Source organism: Typopeltis vanoorti, chromosome 1 (assembly GCF_054136105.1).
Source record: "Typopeltis vanoorti isolate ZY-2024b chromosome 1, IOZ_Tvanoo_1.0, whole genome shotgun sequence".
In the NCBI taxonomy this organism is placed as follows: domain Eukaryota; kingdom Metazoa; phylum Arthropoda; class Arachnida; order Uropygi; family Thelyphonidae; genus Typopeltis; species Typopeltis vanoorti.
Genome location: NC_143549.1, coordinates 25,435,547 through 25,457,100, shown reverse-complemented (window position 1 = coordinate 25,457,100; position 21,554 = coordinate 25,435,547). Strand labels below are relative to the sequence as shown.

Genomic DNA, 21,554 nt, shown 5'->3' with positions numbered 1-21,554 from the left:
TTTGACTTTTTGTAGTACGAGGGTAGTCTGAAAAGTTCTTGGCCTAACAATGAAAAAACGAATTTATAATTTCAAAATTATTTTTATTTTTCAACATAATCGCCCTTAAGACTAATACATTTATTCCAGCGATGCTCCAGCACCATTATCCCGTCCCTGTAGTGGTTCTCAGTAAGATCTGCAAAATACCCCTCTGTAGCTGCAATCACTTCTTGATTCGAAGAAAAACGCTGACCAGTAGAAGAGTTTTAGTTATGGGAAGAGATAGAAGTCAGAGGGAGCCAAATCTGGGGAATAGGGTGGATGTTCCAACGTTTCATAGTGTAGATCCCTTAATTTTCCCATTACCAAAATACCTTTGTGGGCAGGTGCATTGTCCGATGACAGATAATTTTTTTCCTTCTGCAAACCAGGTCTTTTCTCACGAATTTTTTCGTCTAGTGTGGTTAAAAGATCGAAATAATATTCCTCTGTTATTGTTTTACCCTTTTCAAGATAATTAATAAACAAAATGCCTTTAACATTCCAAAACACAGATGCCATGACCTTTCCTGCCGATGGAACCGACTTTGTCTTCTTTGGCGCTGAGCAACCGGCTTCTCTCCACTGTTTTGACTGCTGTTTGGATTCTAGTGGGTAATGGTGAATCCAACTCTCATCCATAGTAATAAATCGACGCACAAAATCAGTTTCATTCTTGTTAAAACGCTCCAAGCACTGTTCAGAAATTTTCATGCAAGTGCGTTTTTGATTTGCTGTGAGCAAGCGCAGCATCCATCTTGCTCAATGCTTTTCATTTGCTATTCTTCATGCAAAATATATCCTACACGTTCTTTAAATGCCTATTGTCTTAGCAATTTTACGCACTTTGACTCGACGGTCATTCAATACCTTGTCGTGCGCTCTATCAATGATTTCTGGTGTTGTTACACTTTTTGGACGTCCTTCACATGGATCATCTTCAAGGTTGGTACGACAACGTTTAAACTCGGCAGCCCATTTCTTAATTGTCGAAAACGAAGAAGAGTGCCCATAAACGTTTATGAACTTCGAGTGAATTTCTTTTGGCGTTAAACCTTCTTTTACAAAGAATTTTATATCGCACGCTACTCAATTTTATCCATTTCAAGGGATACAGACAACACTTTTGTTTCAGATGACTGTATAAAACAAACTATTTGATAGAATGACATGCAATTTCACATAGATGCTTATGACAGATGCACCAACTTAGAAAAAATCTCTTGCCGATAGTGTTGCCATCTATGGTCGAGGCTGGGAACTTTTCAGACCACCTTCGTATTTTTAGTGTGTATTGAGAGGGGCGGCAAACTGAGGAATCACCCCAGGTGGCAAAAGCTCTAGCTACGCCACTGCTCATATCTGTGGTGTTCTCGGCTTTGATCGAGTGTTTTCTTTCTAGCCCGGCTCTTAGGTCCATAAGTTAAAACTGGTTTGAACACTGCCTTCTATAAAGCTAGTTTGGTGTTTTAGTTAGTTTTTTCTTTTATTCCACATAAATTTATTCAAACTTTATTCAAAATTTATCCACATAAGTTTATTCAAATTTGTTCAAACTCATTCATACTAGCTTTGCTGGTATGAATGAGTTTGAACAAATTTGTCATCATCACTAAAAACTATATATATATATATATATATATATATATATATATAGTGTGTGTGTGTGTGTGTGTGTGTGTGTGTGTGTGTGTGTGTGTGTGTGTGTGTTACATATTAATTTATTTGTATCAATATTTTAAGTTGTATTATAATTTTTTTTTAAAAAAAAGTATATAAATAGGCTTATGCCTAACGATAAAAAATATTCAGTAAACAAATGAATATGACTGATTCACAGAATGCTTATTACGGAGAGGGTGTTAACTTTTGATCTTCACTCCTCGGTAGCTAAATATTTACTAAACAGAGCTCACGTCATTCCTGCAGAGAGTCGATTTCATAATATGTAAGGGATATCTGTGGAGAAACCATTTCCATTATTGATTAATCAAAGTGTATTACAGAGTGCGAATTACAGTTAGTTAATCGTCCATTTTCGTTCCACAACAAAATAAATTCTTGGAATTATATAATTGAAACTAATTATTAAATAATGGAAAATTCTTGTAGCAACTAATATTGGCAAGGCAAATGTTACGAGCTACGGTAGTGCTCTAGACATTTCCTGAAAGAAGTGGCTGAACTCTTTATTGTATGAATAACGCTTAAATGAGATCAAAACTCCGTTTCCATAGCGACAAGTGACAGCCTTTACAGTTTAACCCAATTAACACGCGTCAGTTACTTTCACAAGGAAATGACCCTTAAAAGAATATAGTGTGGCGTTAAATGCTTGCACTGGTCTACCACAGTAATGTCCTTCAAAGAACACTATATACCATAACACGTGGTTGTCAAGGAATTATTTATGGATGACCCTTCTTAGGCGGGCATGCAGTCTGTTAACGGCGATTCGTGCGCGCGCGCGCGCACACACACACACACACACACACACACACACACACACAATCGGAAATCTGCTAATTATTATTATGAGCTAAATTCAGTTCTTCCTTTAAGTTAGCTTATTAGTAAAATTTGTTGTATGTTTTCTTGCATTGTAAGATTACTAAACTATTTTGATACTTTTCTCTTTTAGTGATATGGGAGGAGGAAAACGAAAGTCAAAGAGCGATCGTGAACTTCATTTGTACATTCTGACTCTACATTCTCCTTTCTTCAGATATCTGCGATGTGCCTGGATTAGTTACCTTACGGTAAGTGACACAAATTACCTTGACGTGAATCATCTCAGTTAGAAATTTGCTAATTATTATTATTATTACGTGCACCTCCAATGCCTTCATCGAGGGAAGGCACTCCACTATACAATTCTCCGTCTCCATCGCTTAATCCATCAACTACACAGAATGCTACTACCGTCATGTAGACAATGCCATCTTCTGCCCACCACTACCACTGGTATTTTTTTGGCTGTAAATTACGTATTTTCTCATGGCCGATTTGTCTGTATGAGGAATGAAAAACCCGAGTTTCCGAAGGGGGGAAAACCTGCTACCTCTGTATGAGATCGGATTACTCACTATTAATTGAAATATATATATATATATATATATATATATAGAAATTATTATTCATCCCAGGTTATCTAGTTGGACATAATATTCATATTAAACTTCCTAGGAAATGAAATAATAAAATTGTACAGGTGCTTACGAGCCACGCCTCATCCACGAAGGGATGTAAATCTAATAGTATATCAGCGTTAGTATGAATGGACTAACGCAGCATTTCTCAAACTTTTTAGACAACCAACACTTTTCATCTCACAAATATTTTCGAAATACTGATAGTTATAAAAAAAAATTAAAAAAAGAAAGTGAGTATGTTATAAAGGGTGTCCCAAAATTCCACCAAGATTTAAATTTAGCGCCATTGTTGCCAACGAGGAAAAAAAAAAAAAGACAGCGTGACAGCTGACAGTTCAGGGTTATTAAAAATGGAGCGCTACACGAAAGAACAACGCATTTTCATTGTTGAGCAATATTTTAAAAATAATGAAGGTTTGGCAGCTACAGTTCGCAATTTTCGTACAAAATATGGTCGGAATAGTGATTTAACTTCAACCGTGAAACGATTAATTAAAAAAATTCAAGGAAACTGGATCAATTAGTGATCTTATACACTCTGGCCGTCCTTCAACAAGTCGTTCAACAGAAAACATCGAAGCAGTTCGTGAGAGTGTTTCTGAGAGTCCAGGAATATCAATTCGGCACCGTGGTCTTGAATTGGGCATTTCGAGAAGCTCTCTACAGCGTATTCTCACGAAAGATTTGCATCTTTATGTTTACAAAGTTCAACTGACTCAAGAACTGAAGCCTACTGACCACACACAGCGAAGAAAGTTCGTTGAATGGATTATGGAACAACAACAAGTGGATGCTTATTTTTCGAACAAAATCATCTTCAACGATGAGGCTCATTTTCATCTTGATGGCTTCGTTAATCGACAAAATTGTCGCATTTGGGGGTTCAGAAAATCCACGAGTGATTGTTGAGAAACAAATGCATCCACAACGTGTCCCTGTTTGGTGCGGATTTTGGGCTGGAGGCATCATCGGTCCATTCTTCTTCGAAAATGCGGCTGGTAAGGCAATAACAGTTAATGGTGCTCGCTATCGCGACATGATAATCCAGTTTTCTGTGCCTAAATTGAAAGATATGGATGTGGACGACATGTGGTTTCAACAAGACGGTGCCACATGCCATACAGCCCGAGAAACAATTCAATTACTGCATGAGTCATTTCCTGGTCGTATAATTTCCCGTTTTGGTGATCAGAATTGGCCGCCCGGATCATGTGACTTAACGCCGTTGGACATTTTTCTTTGGGGTTTTTTGAAGTCGTTTATGCCAACAAGCCCACGACCACCCACGCCTTGAAGGAGGAAATTGAGCGCTGTATCAACGAAATTCAGCCACATTTATGCAAAACGGTCATGGAAAATTTCGACAAAAGAGTGCGTATGTGCCAGCAAAGCCGTGGAGGCCATTTACCCGATATACTATTCCATGCATAACCCTATACTGTATACTTTATGAATCAATAAGAAATTACAATTTTTAATTAAAAACCTGTGTTTTCTATCAAAATTACTTCTTGCGTGAAGTTTGGGACACCCTGTACATTATGCTTAATAGTTTTGCACTACTACAGAACTAATATTGTAATTGCCAAGAAGTCCATACCACAGGGTTGCTGGAGATGCTATGGCCTAATTAATAAGTAAAATTAGCCGTAATTAATTAATAATTAAACTAATTAATAAGTAAAAAAATAAAATTCCTAAATTATATATAAAATACTGCAAAACAAGATAACAAATTAAAATTTACTGAAATGTAACAAAATAACTCACCTCAGACAATCCTGTACATACATAACTATTACAAGAAAATAGTTATGTGCTTTGATGTGGAGTAGCTTCAGTAACAGTTCTAGTGTCATGGTATAAACTACATCTGATTTGAAATTATTCAGCATACTATTTGTAACAATGAAATCCTTGCGGCATATTGAATTTTCGAGGAGATGTGAAGTTGCATTCTCTTTATTGGTTATGTTTTCACAACAGATACGAGAGAAAAAAAAGTTTCAACAACAGAATTACTGTCTGGTGTGACTGGACAATTAAGTGCATGCGCTGCCAACTGCTTAAAATTCTGATGTCCATTGACACCTAGTCATTGTTTTTCAAACATAGTATCTATTCTCCAATCAGTTAATTTTCCGATATTTTTGTTCAATTTCGTCTAAACTACTATTTTTAGCTACATGCAATATAGGCAGATCTGAAAAATTACTCATTGCTGTTTGCTTTAATATGATGTCAGGATTAAGCAATGAGAAATGTTTGAATCATCTCTATTCATGAGCTGCATCACACAATTTGGAATTCACTTCGTCAATAGCCTCAATAATGAACATTCGGTATCATCTTTTTACCCCAAGAACTTTACTTTTTTCTTTACTAACATATAGTATCTTCATGAATCATTTAGATGAGTACTAACTTAAATATTTCAGTTCCATCAGGATTGTAAATTCTGTTGCAAAGAGCTTTTCTGATTAAATCTAATTTATTAGAGATTTTATAGGAATCTTTGTCACTGCACTGAAAAAGTGCATTAACAACGTCAAAATCTCTTAAAATTGGTGTCCTAAACACAAAACAGAGATGATTCATTTTATCATAAAGCATTTCTTTCAATATTCTGGCTTTGTCTTTTGGATCTGTTGAACTAGAATTTTTCGATGCAAAATAACTTTCAGGTCTTGCCAGTTTAGTAGATATTAAGCATTACGTTACCTTTGTTAAGCCATCTAGTCTTAGAGGCCTTCTGAAATGCAAAGTGTTAGATAATCACTTTCAGATTCAGTTTGAATACAGATTTGTATATTTTTCTACTTAAATAACTGTTTGGGAACCAAAGTAGAATTTCATGATAAGGAATCTACGAGTAGTCAGAAGTTTTCCAAAAAACGTATTGAATGGATAATGCCAAAGAATGAAAAACACGCTTCATATGCACTCGATTGGGTGCTACGTCCTTTATTCGCGTCCACACTGAATAGTTACTTCCGAAGCAGTACCATCACTTGCAAAACCAAGGCAATTTTCAAAGTTCGTATAATATTTTTTTAATGCTGCGCAAATGAGCTTTCTTTCTTCTTCTTCTTCTTTCACTATGCGTTATTCCTGCTTCCTATGTAGGGTCCGCGTGTTACATGAGCAATACAAACTTATTAACTTTAACATATTCCTTCAAATCTGTCTGTAATGTTACACTAACTACCTTTTTAATTATCTACATGCACTTAGCCCGGTGCAATATTATACCTTCAAGAAAACTCCCCTTTCTATGATCCTTTATTACATCACTCAAATAATCAATAGTTAGTTGTCATTGCACAATGATAACTAACTGCAACTACTAACATAATTTCAGCTTGTTTAATGTTTTCTCGAGATAACATTACGAGTGTTTTTAGACACAAAAGCATAACTCGTACATAAGCACTGTGACACTGCAGCACCCCCAAGGAAAAAATGAAAAATTTAAATTCTGTTTGTGTTTATAAATAATAACAATGCTTACAACATTATATAAATGCAATACAACATGTTAAAGGTTACAGCTTATGTTTCGACAGTGACTGAATAGTTAATAATTGGAATAGTTCGATTAACGCTTTAGATTACGAAACAAATACACTGCGATCTAACGCAGTGTTGATATTATCACGTTCAACCAATCGCAGTCAGACTCGCCGATATTCGTTTGCGCTTGTGATTGCACGGTACAAGTCATTTCGACACTGCTTGGTTGGGCAGTTTGTGAGATACGAAACTTTTATTAGTGGTGCGTTTCGTGGTGAGGGTGAACTATTTTTTGCAAATCTTATTTTAGTTTGTTAAAATAACATATACCCATTTATTATAGATACAAGGCTGAATTATGACGAGTGTCACTGTGGAAAATATGAAAAGAATTATATTTTTCAATTATCGTTACACAAAACAAATACACTGCGATCTAACGCACTGTTAGAATTATCGCGTTTGGGTCAATGCAGCCATCTCGCCGATATTCGTTTGCGCTTGTGATTGCACGTTACAAGCCATTCCGACACTGTTAGAGTCTTAGACACTGCCTGTTTGGACAGTGTATGTTATGCTTGCGCGTTATTTTTGTGAGATACGAAACTTTTATTATTGGTGTTTGTTCGTGGTGAGGGTGAAATATTTTTAAGAAAGCAATTTTTTAATATGTAAATTTATTTATTAATAAATTGGTTACTGATTAGGAAAAAAATAATTTTTTAATTTTAATTTTTTTTTTTTATTTTGTATATGCAGCACCCCCACTTAAAATTTTCACCGGTCGCTACTGCACAAAAGACAAGCGATTCACACCAACAGTTTTAGATTTATGCTCAGAAGGAGCTTCGTATTGAGTAAAATTATATGATTTGCTTTTCACTGCAATGACAGAATTTACAGAAAATATCCTCCTCACTATTATCGGGTTTTTTTTTTTTTTTTTTTTTTTTGTGGTCACTATCTTAACAGGGCACTGAGAAATTTTAATCAGGGAATATTGAATTTCGTAATCGAATAGCGATTATGAAAAAGATTAACAGATTTGGCCATTAAAAAAAAAACCTAATATGGCAACCTTGTCGAACCACCAGCAGTAGCAAGCAGTATGTAAGCATAGATTTTGTTTTATCCCTCCGAACGATGCATGATATCGGTTCGTGCCACCCCCTTCAACCCGTGTACTCCATGGTAAATTGCATACGAATGATATATTATATCACTACGTTGCTACTTTTTTGTAGATATCATTACTTCTACGAATACTTCTCTATGCAAAAACTCCTAAAACAATACTTCTTCGGTTTATCGGGTAATTAGTCGATCCCAGTATATTAATAACCGAAAAAAAATATTGAAAATTATGATGATGCAAAAGTAATGCGGGATACAAATATGTGAAATTTATTTTATCTTGTTTTTATTTTTTTTAATTATTAATTACCATTTTTTACGGAACACCAGTTCATATCTCACGGAATACTAGTTTTTCGCAGAATATAGTTTCTAAAATGCTTCGCTAAGGATCAGATAATCCGGTTCTACTGCTCTGGTGCCCCAGAGTAGGAGAACAGGATTATCTAATCAAACGTCGAACTTTCCAAGCCACTTCTACCGCTTTGAGATATTCACAAACATCCATGCGTAAAGCAGGATTCAAATACATGGCTTGTTGACTGGAAAGCAGAAACCAGGCTGGTGAGGTCGTATTTGCATATTTTTGGTATTAATATTTCACAATAACTTCGATGTTGAAAGAAGGTAAGATGATGTCAAATTAGAAGGGCCTGATTACGGGTTAACTGGCATCTGCTGGCAGCAGCAGAGATTTTAGAGGTGTGTGTGTGTGTCCTTCATAGCTCAGTTAGTTTCGACGGTTCCCTTTTGTTGCAAAGACCTGAGTTCGAAATTCTGTGTACAGGACGCGAAGAAAGGCTCATACGGAAGCATCAGGTGTGTTTTTTAAAATCTCAATCAGGCAAATCAGCTATTAGAATACATGCAATATACAGACATAGGACACTACGGAAATAAAGCTTAATCACCATATTTCGTCGGCTTGATTTCGAAAGCCTGCATGGTATGGTGGGATTTACGCTTATGCGTAAAACAGGATATATATATAAGCGCAGTGTAAATATATATATATATATATATATATATATATATATATATATATATATATATATATATATATATATATATATATATATATATTTCGTTTTATTTCATTTCCCAAGTAAGCAAACAGACAAATAAGTCAAGTTTCACCTGCATGTATTGTGTTAGATCCTGAATGGAGAGCTTTACAAGTAAATTCTTTATTCAGGATTTAACATGATAACTACTACTAATTAAGGAGATATCTGCACATCAGCTAATAATTATGGAGTATTATTTTATGTTATGTAATAATGTGTAGTCCATGTGTGCCATATAGTGAGAGTTATTGTTAGGTTATTTGTAATTCCCAAGTAAGCTGTCTAGTACATTGCGAAATTCTGAGAAAAATTATAAGTAGTAATCCGGAATAATCGCGTATAATCTGTACGAGTCGAGCGTAGCGATGGAGGCTATACCTACGCTGAAAAATGACGTCAGAGCAGCTACCTAGAATAATGTAACTTGACAGGTTAGGGAGAGTGTAGGATCACCCAAGGAGCATGAACGATGGGGTTCGTGGGTGAAAACCACATCGAATAGAGGGCGCCCGAATAGGGCGAATAAAAGACGAAGCACGCCGTTTTAGGGGCTTTTTGACCTTTTTATCTTCGGGTGCCGGATTCGGGTTTTAGGGGGAGTTGGTCGGAGGATTCGTGAGAGAGCGGTGGGTCGACTACGGTAATGACGGACGGCAGGTTCTTTCCTTGAGAATGTTTGAAGATTTTCAAGCGGAGCTGATCGCGATACGACGGCCTATGTGGAATTGAGCCTTAGCAGAATGTCCCATTGGAGAAAGTTTCCTGCGGAGCGGTAGACAGCACGCAACAGTCGGAAACGAATAGAAGAAAAAAGCGTAGTACATCGCCAGGCTCAAAGACGGCCGAAGAATATGCTAATCTAGGTAATCTAGACCTACATGAGATGGCGGCATGAAATCTGAAAAGATCCGATAATGTAAGAGTTTTCGTTCTATGTTAAAATTCGTTTAGAAGAACAAGAAATTTGTGTGCATTGTAACTAAAGGACACTAGTAGAGAACTTTTAGTGAGAATTTGACTGAATTAATTAGACCCTTGTGGAACAAAGAAGAGTTGTTAATAAGCAGTAATTTGTGAATGGCTAGGCTCGCTTAAACGAAATTTAGAATTAAGATAATTATTGAATTGAAAAGAGTATTAATGAAAGTGTCCAATGCGTGTTCTGTGAATAACTTGTGAAAGGGATTATATAGTAGTAGCATTATGCTTAAACCTAATCTTATCCTTTCATAATTGAAGGATTTAACTTACTCAGATTCATTGTGATTTAGTATAACCCTTAACTTAGAGTGAATTTTGATTCATTGAGTATTTTAACTTACATAACTGTAAATGTTTTATGTTTTCCAATAAACATGTTTTGTACCTTATACCTGAGTTTATGCCTGATTACGAATTCAAACCACCACTTATGAAATAGAACCTTTTTGGCGGGAAGGAATTTAGATATAATTGCTTAAGTGAGATTCGGTCTACGACTGCTAACTGAATCTGCACAGCGCTAGCGTGAGATAAAATATTGTGTGTATCCTTTTGAATTTTGAATTATTTCCCTGAACAAGAGTCTCTTCTGTTATAGGATATTGGCTGGCGCAGCAAAATATAAATTTTGCCAATATCCGAAGAGGAAATAAATCTGAATTAATATTTTAGGGGCACGACAGTAGATTAGAAGGAGAGTTATTATAGAGGTAGAACAAGATATAATATAGAGAAAGCAGCGACATAACAATAGAGCAGCCGGTAGGATTTTGATAGAAGAAGGTTTAAGTAAGCAAAAGGATAGATTCAAGAAACAGTAAATTAATGTATAATAAGATTAAACTGACTATTTAACAATAGACATTACTATAACCATAGAAATTACTAATTAGCAATTGCAAGTCTAGGTGACTTGCAATACATGCAAGTCAAGTAGTACAATAAAGTAGTACAAGTCTAGGCAACTCGTGGTAAAGGTGGAATAAGCTCTGATCATTATTCTTAATATTTACCCTTAATGCAAAGCCCATCTCCTTGAGGAGATGTATGATGCTATGCATTAAAGGCAAGGGACCACTACCCAGACCGGTTTCGACCTTTATTGAGGTCTCATCAGTGGGAGCTAGGCTTAGAAATACCAAGGTTAAGTAATACAGAGCTGATAAGTATTTTACCAAAACAAGTTACCATAAAGTGCTTTGACCTTATTAAATAAAATCTTAGGATGAGAGATAGATGTAGAAAGTTTTTTACCTTGGGTATAATAATGCATTAAGGGTAAATATTAAGAATAGTGATCAGACTTGTACTACTTTACGAGTCACCTAGACTTGCAATACATGCAGGCGCAAACTTGACTTATTTGTCTGTTTGCTTACTTGGGAAATGGAATAAAACCAAGTTTAAAATAGCTTGGCATCTTTAACATATATTATACCCAGGGTAAAAAACTTTCTACATCTATCTCTCATCCTGAGATTTTTATTTAATAAGGTCAAAGCACCTTATGGTAACTTGTTTTGGTAAAATACTTATAAGCTCTGTATTACTTAACCTTGGTATTTCTAGGCCTGGCTCCCATTGATGAGACCTCAATAAAGGTCGAAACCAGTCTGGGCAGTGGCCCCTTGCCTTTAATGCATAGCATCATACATCTCCTCAAGGAGATGGGCTTTGCATTAAAGGTAAATATTAAGAATAGTGATCAGAGCTTATTCCACCTTTACCACGAGTTGCCTAGACTTGTACTACTTTACGGGTCACTTAGACTTGCAATACATGCAGGCGCAAACTTGACTTATTTGTCTGTTTGCTTACTTGCGAAATGGAGTAAAATCAGGTTTAAAATAGCTTGGCATCTTTAACATGTTTAATATAAAATAGCTTGGCATCTTTAACATGTTTAATATATATATATATATATATATATATATATATATATATATATATATATATATATATATTAAACATTTCTCCAGGTTTAACCACGCTACTAACGGGACACGGAAAACTAAGACACTATCTACACAGATTCCATATCTTGGAATCACCATCATGCATCTGCAGTCCACACCTTCAGATTGTTGACCACATACTTTACGACTGTCAGCTATTGGACTCCATCCCGATGCCCCTAAACAACACGTCATCACTTCCGGAGACAAGTGGCCAGTGTCAAAACAGAGACTTATCGAAAAGTATTACATAGAATTAATTAAATTTGCTAATAAAATCAACTTCCAGTCCTTGTGATCTAACATAAATACTAATATTGTGTGAATTATACTGTATAGTGTTAATATATGTATATATAAAAATATAAATGTAAATATGAAAATTGATACAAAAATATAAATAGAAATGTTAATCAGTACTTATAAGCTACCTGTAATAGAAGCATTGTAATGCAATGGAGCATGTAGGAATAAATTACTTCTGGTAGGTTTACTATTGGGAGGAAAACGCAAGCAAACAAACAAACACACATACACACACACACACACACGGTTGTAGACCATCAAGGAGGGGAGCTTTTTATCACCTTGATGCTTGCTCGTAATTTGTTGATTGCTGAATAATACAGAAATAGCCTTCTTGTATTAATAATCTGAAATGCATGAACTATATAGAAATTAAGATTTTTAACATGCCAATCAAATTCCTAAATATCATTTTATACTATTTGTACATTTTATATATGGTAGATTTTCAATATTTCATTTCTTCATTTGTTTAGCGTCTTACTCTTCAACTGGAAGACAGAAACAAGAACTTAGGAAAGGAGACAAGGTGAATATTGTGCGATAGTCAATATGGCCTTCTGTATGGATTAATAAAAAAAAAATCAGATCAGTTATGGTACTGTTTCAGCATAGATTTTAAACGATTTATCTAAAATATTTTAAGGTTTTCCATAAATCTAAGATAAGAAAAGCAGAACTTGAGGCTGTTGGTATGATTAACTTGAATGACAACACATACTTAATATAGACAGAAAGCTGAACAGTAGATAGAGTAATGCCACATTTCGTTTTCATACTACCTAAGCTTAATATCTATTATTACTATTATTATGTGATACTTATATGGACTAAAAGGACTCATCCTGGGGGGGGGGGGGCGCACCACTCCACTCCACTACAATCACACTTACCATCCATTACCAACTATAGCATTTTTCACTTGTAAATCGTTTATGTTCTCTTGGCTGATTTGCCTGTATGTGGGATGATTGAAAATTTATAGCCGAAAATCATCTCTAGAAGTATCAACATCAGTTAGAAGTACTTTTAGTGATCTAGTGCTTCTAACCATTCAGAAACTAACAAATAAAATAAAATAAAAACAAAACACGCACGCACGCACGCACGCGCGCACACACACACACACACACACACACACACACACAAAAAGAGATGCTACATATCCTGTAACGCCTCTGGACTGGTGGGGCTGCTCTTGATAATTAACTTATCAAGGACAGCTCAGTGGAAAAGTGAACTCAGTTTAAAAACACGACTTTAAAATTCAGTCCAATTAATAATATTCTAGTACTTCTAATGTCACTCACAAAAACCGGCAACCGATAAAAACAAATACTTCTTTAGCTTTTTTCCTTTTCAACCAAAAATAACATATGATTCGAATCAGTAGCGTGCGTATTTTTTTTTTTTTTTTAGTCTTCTTCAGACTGCCCCCCCCCCCCCCCCTTGATGAATGCTCCAATGTAGCAACTTTCCTACGCTACTGATCTGTGGATATTCTGACAAATTAACTAAACATCACCCAATCATTAAACTAGCACAATTCAATAATGAGATTACTTCCAATTTCACGGGAAGAAAACACCATTTAAGACATGAATAACAAACCAAATCAATTTTATGTTACGTTATACACATTCATAAGGGGGGGGGGGAACTAGTAAATTATTACCATAAAAGTCAGTAAAGTGAATCCTTTATCTTCTGTTTTTGTGTTAGTGATAATAAAGTGCGAATGCTTACTCTGAATATAATTCTTCTGCAGGGAACTCAACGAACAAACATTATTACAACTCCACCGATATTTAGTGACTGCAACAGACGATAGTTTTGTAGAGTTACGCCGTCTAGTGGACACATTTCAACAAGCACTTTTAGCTTCACCGATAACTAAGAAATTATTTTGGAAAGTAAGTAAAACTGTGTGTAGAACGCTTACAAATCTTTTTTTAAGTTTTTAACAATTCGCCATTCATGACAAATTAAGGTAAATGAATTTGATATACAATTTGCTTTTTATTTGATATGCTGACAAAATATTACCTGACTTCTAAACGTATCAGGTACTCTTTCGTCCCAACAATCTGCTACATAAATAATGTAAATCAATGAAAGTATATGACTTATTCATAAATATAAATAGCAGTTCATCAACTGGAAAACTGAATATTGAGATTATTATTATTATTATTATTGTTATATTATACACCTAAACTCAGATAAGACAAAATTAATTATATTCAGAAATCCACTGACTCAACCAGTTGATAATATATACATATAACCATCCAACATCCAGTCTTCAACATAAACACACAGAACAGGTTGAAACAATACGATACCTTGGAATTTACTTCGATGCAGATATGAACTGGAATAGCCATATAAATCATCTACAAAACAAACTCTGAACTGGCAAATTCCACAGGTTAAAGACATAGTTCACACACTCCTAAAAACACTAATATACAAAACACTATGCCAAAACTAAGATAACAACATATGCATTCTGTGCACACTACAAGCTAAATAGATTAATGTCATTACAGTAAAAAATGAAAAAACCGATCTTTTGGGAACAAAAAGACACTACCGCTCTATACACACAACAATGTCAGAATACAAAATACTAACAGCAAAACACTTATGCCACTATGCTAAAACATTATTTCGATGCCAACTACAGGACAGCCAGAAATACATTCCGTATAACAAGACCACAGACAACTAATTATGTCATATAAATATAATAATCAGTATGGAAAGGTCACTCAAGCTTTTACATCCCAGATATACTAAATAAACTACCTTTTGAATACAGGAACCTTACAAAGTAAATAGCCTGAAAAGAGCCTTAAGGCTATGAACAAGAAAAATGCACCCAACACACCTTACAAACTTAATGAAACACAATATATTAGTTCAGGCTTTCCAGTTCAGCGACGCGTTATGACATTCCAAATTATCGTGTGTGTGTGTGTGTGTGTGTGTGTGTGTGTGTGTGTGTGTGTGTGTGTGTGTGTGTGTGTGTGTGTGTGTGTGTGTGTGCGTGCGTGCGAATGAATTTCTCATTCTACGGCTGTAGTGAATATCAGACCTATCAAACATCAGCCTACTTACAACACAGCAATCAAACCAATAAATAATAACTAACTGGTGTCGTCCTCAGATAAGCTGAATAAAAAAAGCTTCGAAGATGCAAGCTGAGACATTACATCTCAACCAGATCAACAAAAAAGGGGAAAAAAATCCATAAATTATATTTAAGTCTGTAGTTACAGCGCTTAAATACATTAAAACAAAAACTGTAAATATATATAACTTATTGTTATTGTATAAATGCTGTAAAAATGTTATTCAATTGCAACTATAAATTATATATTTAGTTTAATCATTTATCCAAGTGTAAGCAAACAAAGTTTGCGCCTGAAGTATCTTCAGGACTAGGACACCCCATGGCAAAGGTGGACTAAGTTCTGATTACTTTCCTTAGTAACCCATAATGCACAACACATCTCCTTGCGGATATGTATAATGCTATGCATTATAGGAAGGGTCACTACCCAGACCGGTTTCGACCTTTATTGAGGTCTCTTCAGTGGGAGCCACTTTTGCCATGAGTTGTCCTAGTCCTGAAGATACTTCAGGCGCAAACTTTGTTTGCTTACACTTGGATAAAGGATTAAACTAAGTGTATAATTTACAGTAACTATTATTATTATATTATGAAAAAAAGGAAAATTTGTATGAATTTCATTATTACAAAAAAAAACCATATGTGTTGCAAACTCATAATATATAATCATAATTTTAATAATAAAAAAGGACTGAATTTTTTTCTAGAAATTTTTATAGAAATCTGATGTGGAAGATGAACCATAATCTGCAGCACTTAGTTGCTGTACTTTGTAAAATAACATGATGAAATGTCACTTAAGACGATTATTGTACATATGAAAATATTTTTGAGATCAATAAAAAAATATTATAATAAAAATATTATTATTACGCGATACCTCTACGAAATCCAAAGATTCGTCTTATGAGGGCATACTACTTTACTACAATCACCTTACTTAATCCTCCAACTACAACACTACCACGATCAACACACAACGCCAATCGCCGCCCACCATCACCAATAGATAGTTTATTTTGTCTGTTAAAGTGTGTGTGTGTGTTTGTGTTTGTGTTCTCATGGCCAATTTGCCTGTATACGGGAAGAAAAATCCGAGTTTCCTGGAGGAAAAAAAAACCCTGCTTCCTCTGTATCAGATCTGCTAACAAAGCTTCAAGTGAAAAAGATATAGAAGAATTAGTAGAATTCCATTAAATCTCCTTATGAATAATACACTGTTCTCACAGTATTTAGACTAATCCAGCATAAAATATATTGTTTTGCTATTGTCTTATGTAGATGGTTTGAAGAGAGAGAGAGAGAGAGAGAGAGAGAGAGCGGAACAATCCAAACAAGAAAACAAGACAAGCTGTAGAAAAAAAGTTAATCTCTTTCTGAAAGATGTTAGATTAAGACGCCATACTGTGATGCCTGTTCCCTAAATTATAGTATACAGAGTTGACATGTATGTCTCTCAACTGCTGTAAATATCATGTACCAGTAGAGAAGGAAAATAACAATATTTCTCTTCTTTTTTCTTAATCTTTCCCTCTTTTACCTTTGCGGTGTCGAGGGTTTCTATTCCTTATAACCGCAACCGTTATACGAGGATAAGGTGGTTAGCCTTATTCCTCCCGATGTATGCTACGTCTGTAGAAGAGTTGAGTTCTCAAGGCCTGCAGGAATTTTCTCCCCAGATAAACTGGGGAGAAAAATCCCGCAGTCCACGCACAAGACCGGCTAACAGAAGGACAAAATAACAATATTAGGTATGTAAAGTCTTGTTCAGTTTCCCTCACGAAAATCTTTTATAATACTAAATGCTATGCAGTTCATAAACACACACGACAATACAAGCTTACAAAAATCGATCAGCATAACTTTACGTTCCCCAAGTTGAGGTACAGTTTGGTTAATCTCTAGGCAGTGTCTGCAATAAGTCCTACTTACTTTTTCCTGGAGTGGATATGAACATTAATCAAAGATCTGCACTTTATCATGTAATTCATTATTATTATTATTATTATTTTATTCACATAATTGATAAACAGTCAAAACAAGATATCATATAAATAAAAATTTGACTGGTGATTGAGAACAATTCGGATTCTGCCCAAGAATCTAAGAATAGTCCGTCAGGTAGCGTCGTAAAATATGGACTGTTCCAAGTAATGCTGTTTTTTGTAGGTCATATGGGGTCACTTCATTGATTTTTAATTGCTGTAAATAGTTGGACAGCTTCTTTGAAGTTGCACCAAGTGCACCGATAAGCACAGTCTGCCAACTTTGATTGCCAGATCTCGATATTTAGTAATTTTTTCCAGTTCTTTGTGGTTGATGTTGTTATCACTGGGTGCTGCAATATCAATAATCCAAACCTGTCGATGTTCGACAATTTTGATGTCAGGTCTATTGTGTTCCAAATGCCGATCAGTTTGTATTCTAAAGTCCCAGAGAATTTTTGCTGTTTCGTTTTCCAATACGGTCTCGATTTTATGCTGCCACCAGTTATCAGAAGTAGGAGAGCCATATTTTTTGCATACATGCCAATGAACTAATTTGGCCACTTGATCATGGTGGCGGTATTTATAGTCAGTTTGAGCTATTTTGCTGCAGGCACCGATTAGATGTTCTACAGTCTCATCTTTCTGATCGCATAATCTGAATTTGCTGTTATTATTGATGTTGACAATTTTTGCTTTGATTGCATTAGTTTGTGATGCCTGTTCTTGAGCTGCTAGAATAAATCCTTCTGTTTCTTTTTTAATGTATCCATGTTTTAGCCATTGCTATGTCTTGTTCACGTCAATTTTGTCCTCAGTATCTCGAAGAAATTGGCCATGCAAGGGTTTATTTTTCCAGCGCACATATCGGATATTTTGTTGTTCCTTTTTGTGATCGGATTTGTTTCCCGTTGCTTTTAGAAGGCCCTCTTGTGTAATTGCTTGAAGCATTGCCTGGGAGCTATTGTCGATGTAATTTCTTAAACCAATTTCTTCTTCTTCCACAGTCTGTCTCACTTGCAGCAGACCCCGTCCACCTATTCTCCTCGGTAGGTACAACCGGTCAACATCACTTCGTGGATGTAATGCATGATCATTAGTTTTCTAGTTTTGCGGTCTAGTTTGTCCAGGTCTTCTGTTGTCCAATTTATTATGCCAGCTGTGTATCGGATCACTGGTATAGCCCAAGAATTCATTGCTCTAATTGTGTTTAATCCATTTAGTTTTGTTTTCAGAATATTTCTAACTCTTTTGTTGTATTTTGATGCTGCCTGTTGTTTAACTTTCCAGTGGAGAATATCATTGGCTTCTAATATTCCTAGGTATTTATAGTGTTCGTCAGCTGAAATTGCTTTTATATATTTCTCTTGATCAAAATTAAAATTGCTAGTGTCATTAATTTTTCCTCGTTTAATAGATAAAATTGCGCATTTATCTAAACCAAATTCCATTTTGATGTCCTGACTGAAAATACGAACTATGTTCAATAAAGAATCTATTTGCTGGGCCGATTTTCCATATAGCTTCAAGCATTATTATTATTATTATTATTATTATTATTTTGCCCATCTTACCCACAAAAAATTGTAAGCCCATAGCACTTTAGTATTAGTCCCATGGATGGGACAAAGGTTTAATAATACCCATAGCCTGCTAGTTTGTAAACAGTGATGCTATAGTCTCTGCCAAATTATTTGCTCCTCTTTAATGGCCCTTGGTAATAAGAAACCATTAATGATTTCTATTATAATAAGCTAACAGCTAATGAAATTTGTTAATGGAAGTATTGACTGATGTAGCATCGTATCATAGAAACTTGGATAGGCTATAACCAAGAAATCATTAAAAATTTACTGACGATAGTAGGCAAATTAATGGACGGCTTGTTAACTGTCTTGCATATTTGATTTGTTAATGATTAAAATGAAATAAAAAAAAAGATTTAAAAAGGTAAACGGTTTTGCCTGTAATGCTCTTCTAATTGAAGAGATTTCACGTTTATTATTTAAAATGCTAGTTGTCTTAAAAATTGTGATGTGAGTTAAAGTACTGGAAGACAGAAAAGTTGAAGGGAAATGAAATTTTACTTACTGTGTGTGTGTGTGTGTTTTGTGTGTATTACTTTCATGTGGCTTGTGTGGAATGGGAATTCTGTTGGATTAATGTTATGATTTATTATTTCATTATTTGAAAGGAAAAAAAAACGTTTTTGATATGAAAAAATTTATCTACAGGATCCAAATTTATTTCCCCTGGTGGTCACAAAGTTTCGTTATCTGCTGGCAGCACCAGAAGACACGGAAAGCCAAACAGTGGGCGTTACAATGGATAAATTAAAGTGAGTATTTGTATTACAGTTTCCTCCATGAAGTATTTTGTAATAACAGCCGAAATGTCCCCCCCCCTGAGCAACTGATTCTCTCAATAATCTGCACTTATTGTTACACTTAATTTTATGATTCTTCTTGGTAACCCCAGAAACTGCTTATAACATGAATTATAATTTTATATACATCTGTCTGAAAATGTTTCAATTTCCTGCTCACAGAACTAAAATATCAAGGCCTAGAAGGAGAAGAAGAAGAAGAAGAACGAATAGTGTAATGAATAAGAAGTCTTCTCTTTACCCAGTTTAAAGGCTACCCTTCCCCCACTCCAAGTTCTGGGTGGGTGAAATACTGAATGCACATTACAAACTTTCTCCATATGTGCATTCATAAGCATATATGCACGACGTCCTGCAAATAGGCTAGCTAAAATGATTATATTAAAATATGTAATCTCACTAGATCTATTGAAGAGGAGGTTGGAATGTGAGAATTTCATAGATTCTGCAGTAGAAATTATCTTGACAGCATTAGTATCTTGGGAACTATGTAGTTGTTGTGTTAGTGTGTGTGTCTGTGACATATTTATTACAGAAACGAACGATAAATATCCAAAGGAACAGAGAATCAATATGAATGTTTTATTGAAAAAGAAAAATAGAACCGAAATGCTGAATTAAACTGTGTCTATAGAGAGATGATAGACGGCAATCCCATTTTGAAAATTTTGAAATAAAACCTAATATTAGTAGTTAAATGCTTATACTTTTTGCTTACTCTCAGGCATCTCACCTGAAACGTCTCACTTAAATGTCACCTGAGACATCATGAAATTCATTTTGACTAAAAATTTAGCATGAAAAAAACCATTGAAAAATGTTTCTAACGTTTCACCGAACAGCAAAAGTCGAAGAGTTTTTGTTTGTTTGGAAAAAAATTAAATAAAGAAGGAAAAATATTCGGGGTGCTTGTGTGTCCATGTGGAAATGGTGTCGAGTTCCATACAGTTAGATTGTTAGAAGAAAGACTGTTATAGGTTTGATTGTAGCCTCGTACTAGAAGAAAATTCAGGTTTTTAATCTAGAACCGAAGAAAATTGATAATAAAACTCATTATTTGACAATAATGTATATTATCAAACATATATACCACAAGCAGTTGTCTGCCACACTTTTCTACCTGCGCATTTTCAGCGCAAGATATAACAGGGAATTGTTTTCAGAAAATAAACACTGTGATGGCTAATAGGTAGGAATAATTATCCTAAGTTCTTTATTTATTTTATTTTATTTTTTCTCTTCTCTATCTTCCTCGATATTTTTGATTTCGTAATTATACGAAATTTTTATTTTGAACTCTACTTTATACTCAAATATATAGTTTTGAGTTTTTTTTTTAAAAAAAAAAAAACTCTATGAAAGAGAAACTCTTTGTGATTATCCATTTACAACCCAAGAAAGGTTAGGATGTCTTTTTCTATTTTTGATAATTAATTAATTCATTTTTATCTTTATTTTATTTTATTTACATAGTTCTGAAACCTTGATTTGGAGACCACACATAAAACTTTTTCAGGCCACTTCGGTCCTGCAATAAGTGGGATGCTGTCTCACATCAAGATGAAATAATCCCCCCCCCCCCTAAAGACAATCACGAATATCCATGTTCACGACAAGATTCGAGCCAGCCAGGAGTGGATACTCTGACCAACCAGGCTGGAGCCTGGTTGGTCAGAGTATCTGCTTATCTAGAGATCAACACCCTTCTAATCCAAAGATCAACAACAATCCAGGGTCATATTATTTATTTGTTACTTATGTTATGTGTGTCAATAAATGGATCTCCCACGATGAGTCATCTGACTCAATGGCGATTCCTGTATAATAATAATAATAATAATAAATAAATAAATCAGCTAATGCCTTTTATTCCCTTATATAGGGAGTAGGCGAGGCCTTTATACCCTATCTAGCT

At 34.9% G+C, this 21,554-nt stretch overlaps 1 protein-coding gene across 4 annotated transcripts in view; it reads left to right on the top strand.

Annotated features, from left to right (window-relative positions):
- The window catches only part of LOC150109845 (uncharacterized protein C12orf56-like), a 231,367-nt gene that overhangs the window by 65,066 nt on the left and 144,747 nt on the right, over window positions 1–21,554 (top strand). For all 4 annotated transcript variants that reach the window (XM_090415354.1, XM_090415353.1, XM_090415357.1 and 1 more), the window contains 4 exons: window positions 2,663–2,780; window positions 12,606–12,658; window positions 13,898–14,042; window positions 19,488–19,591. In XM_090415354.1, coding sequence (XP_090271480.1) covers window positions 2,663–2,780; window positions 12,606–12,658; window positions 13,898–14,042; window positions 19,488–19,591 — 420 coding nt within the window. The remainder of the gene's footprint in view (window positions 1–2,662; window positions 2,781–12,605; window positions 12,659–13,897; window positions 14,043–19,487; window positions 19,592–21,554) is intronic.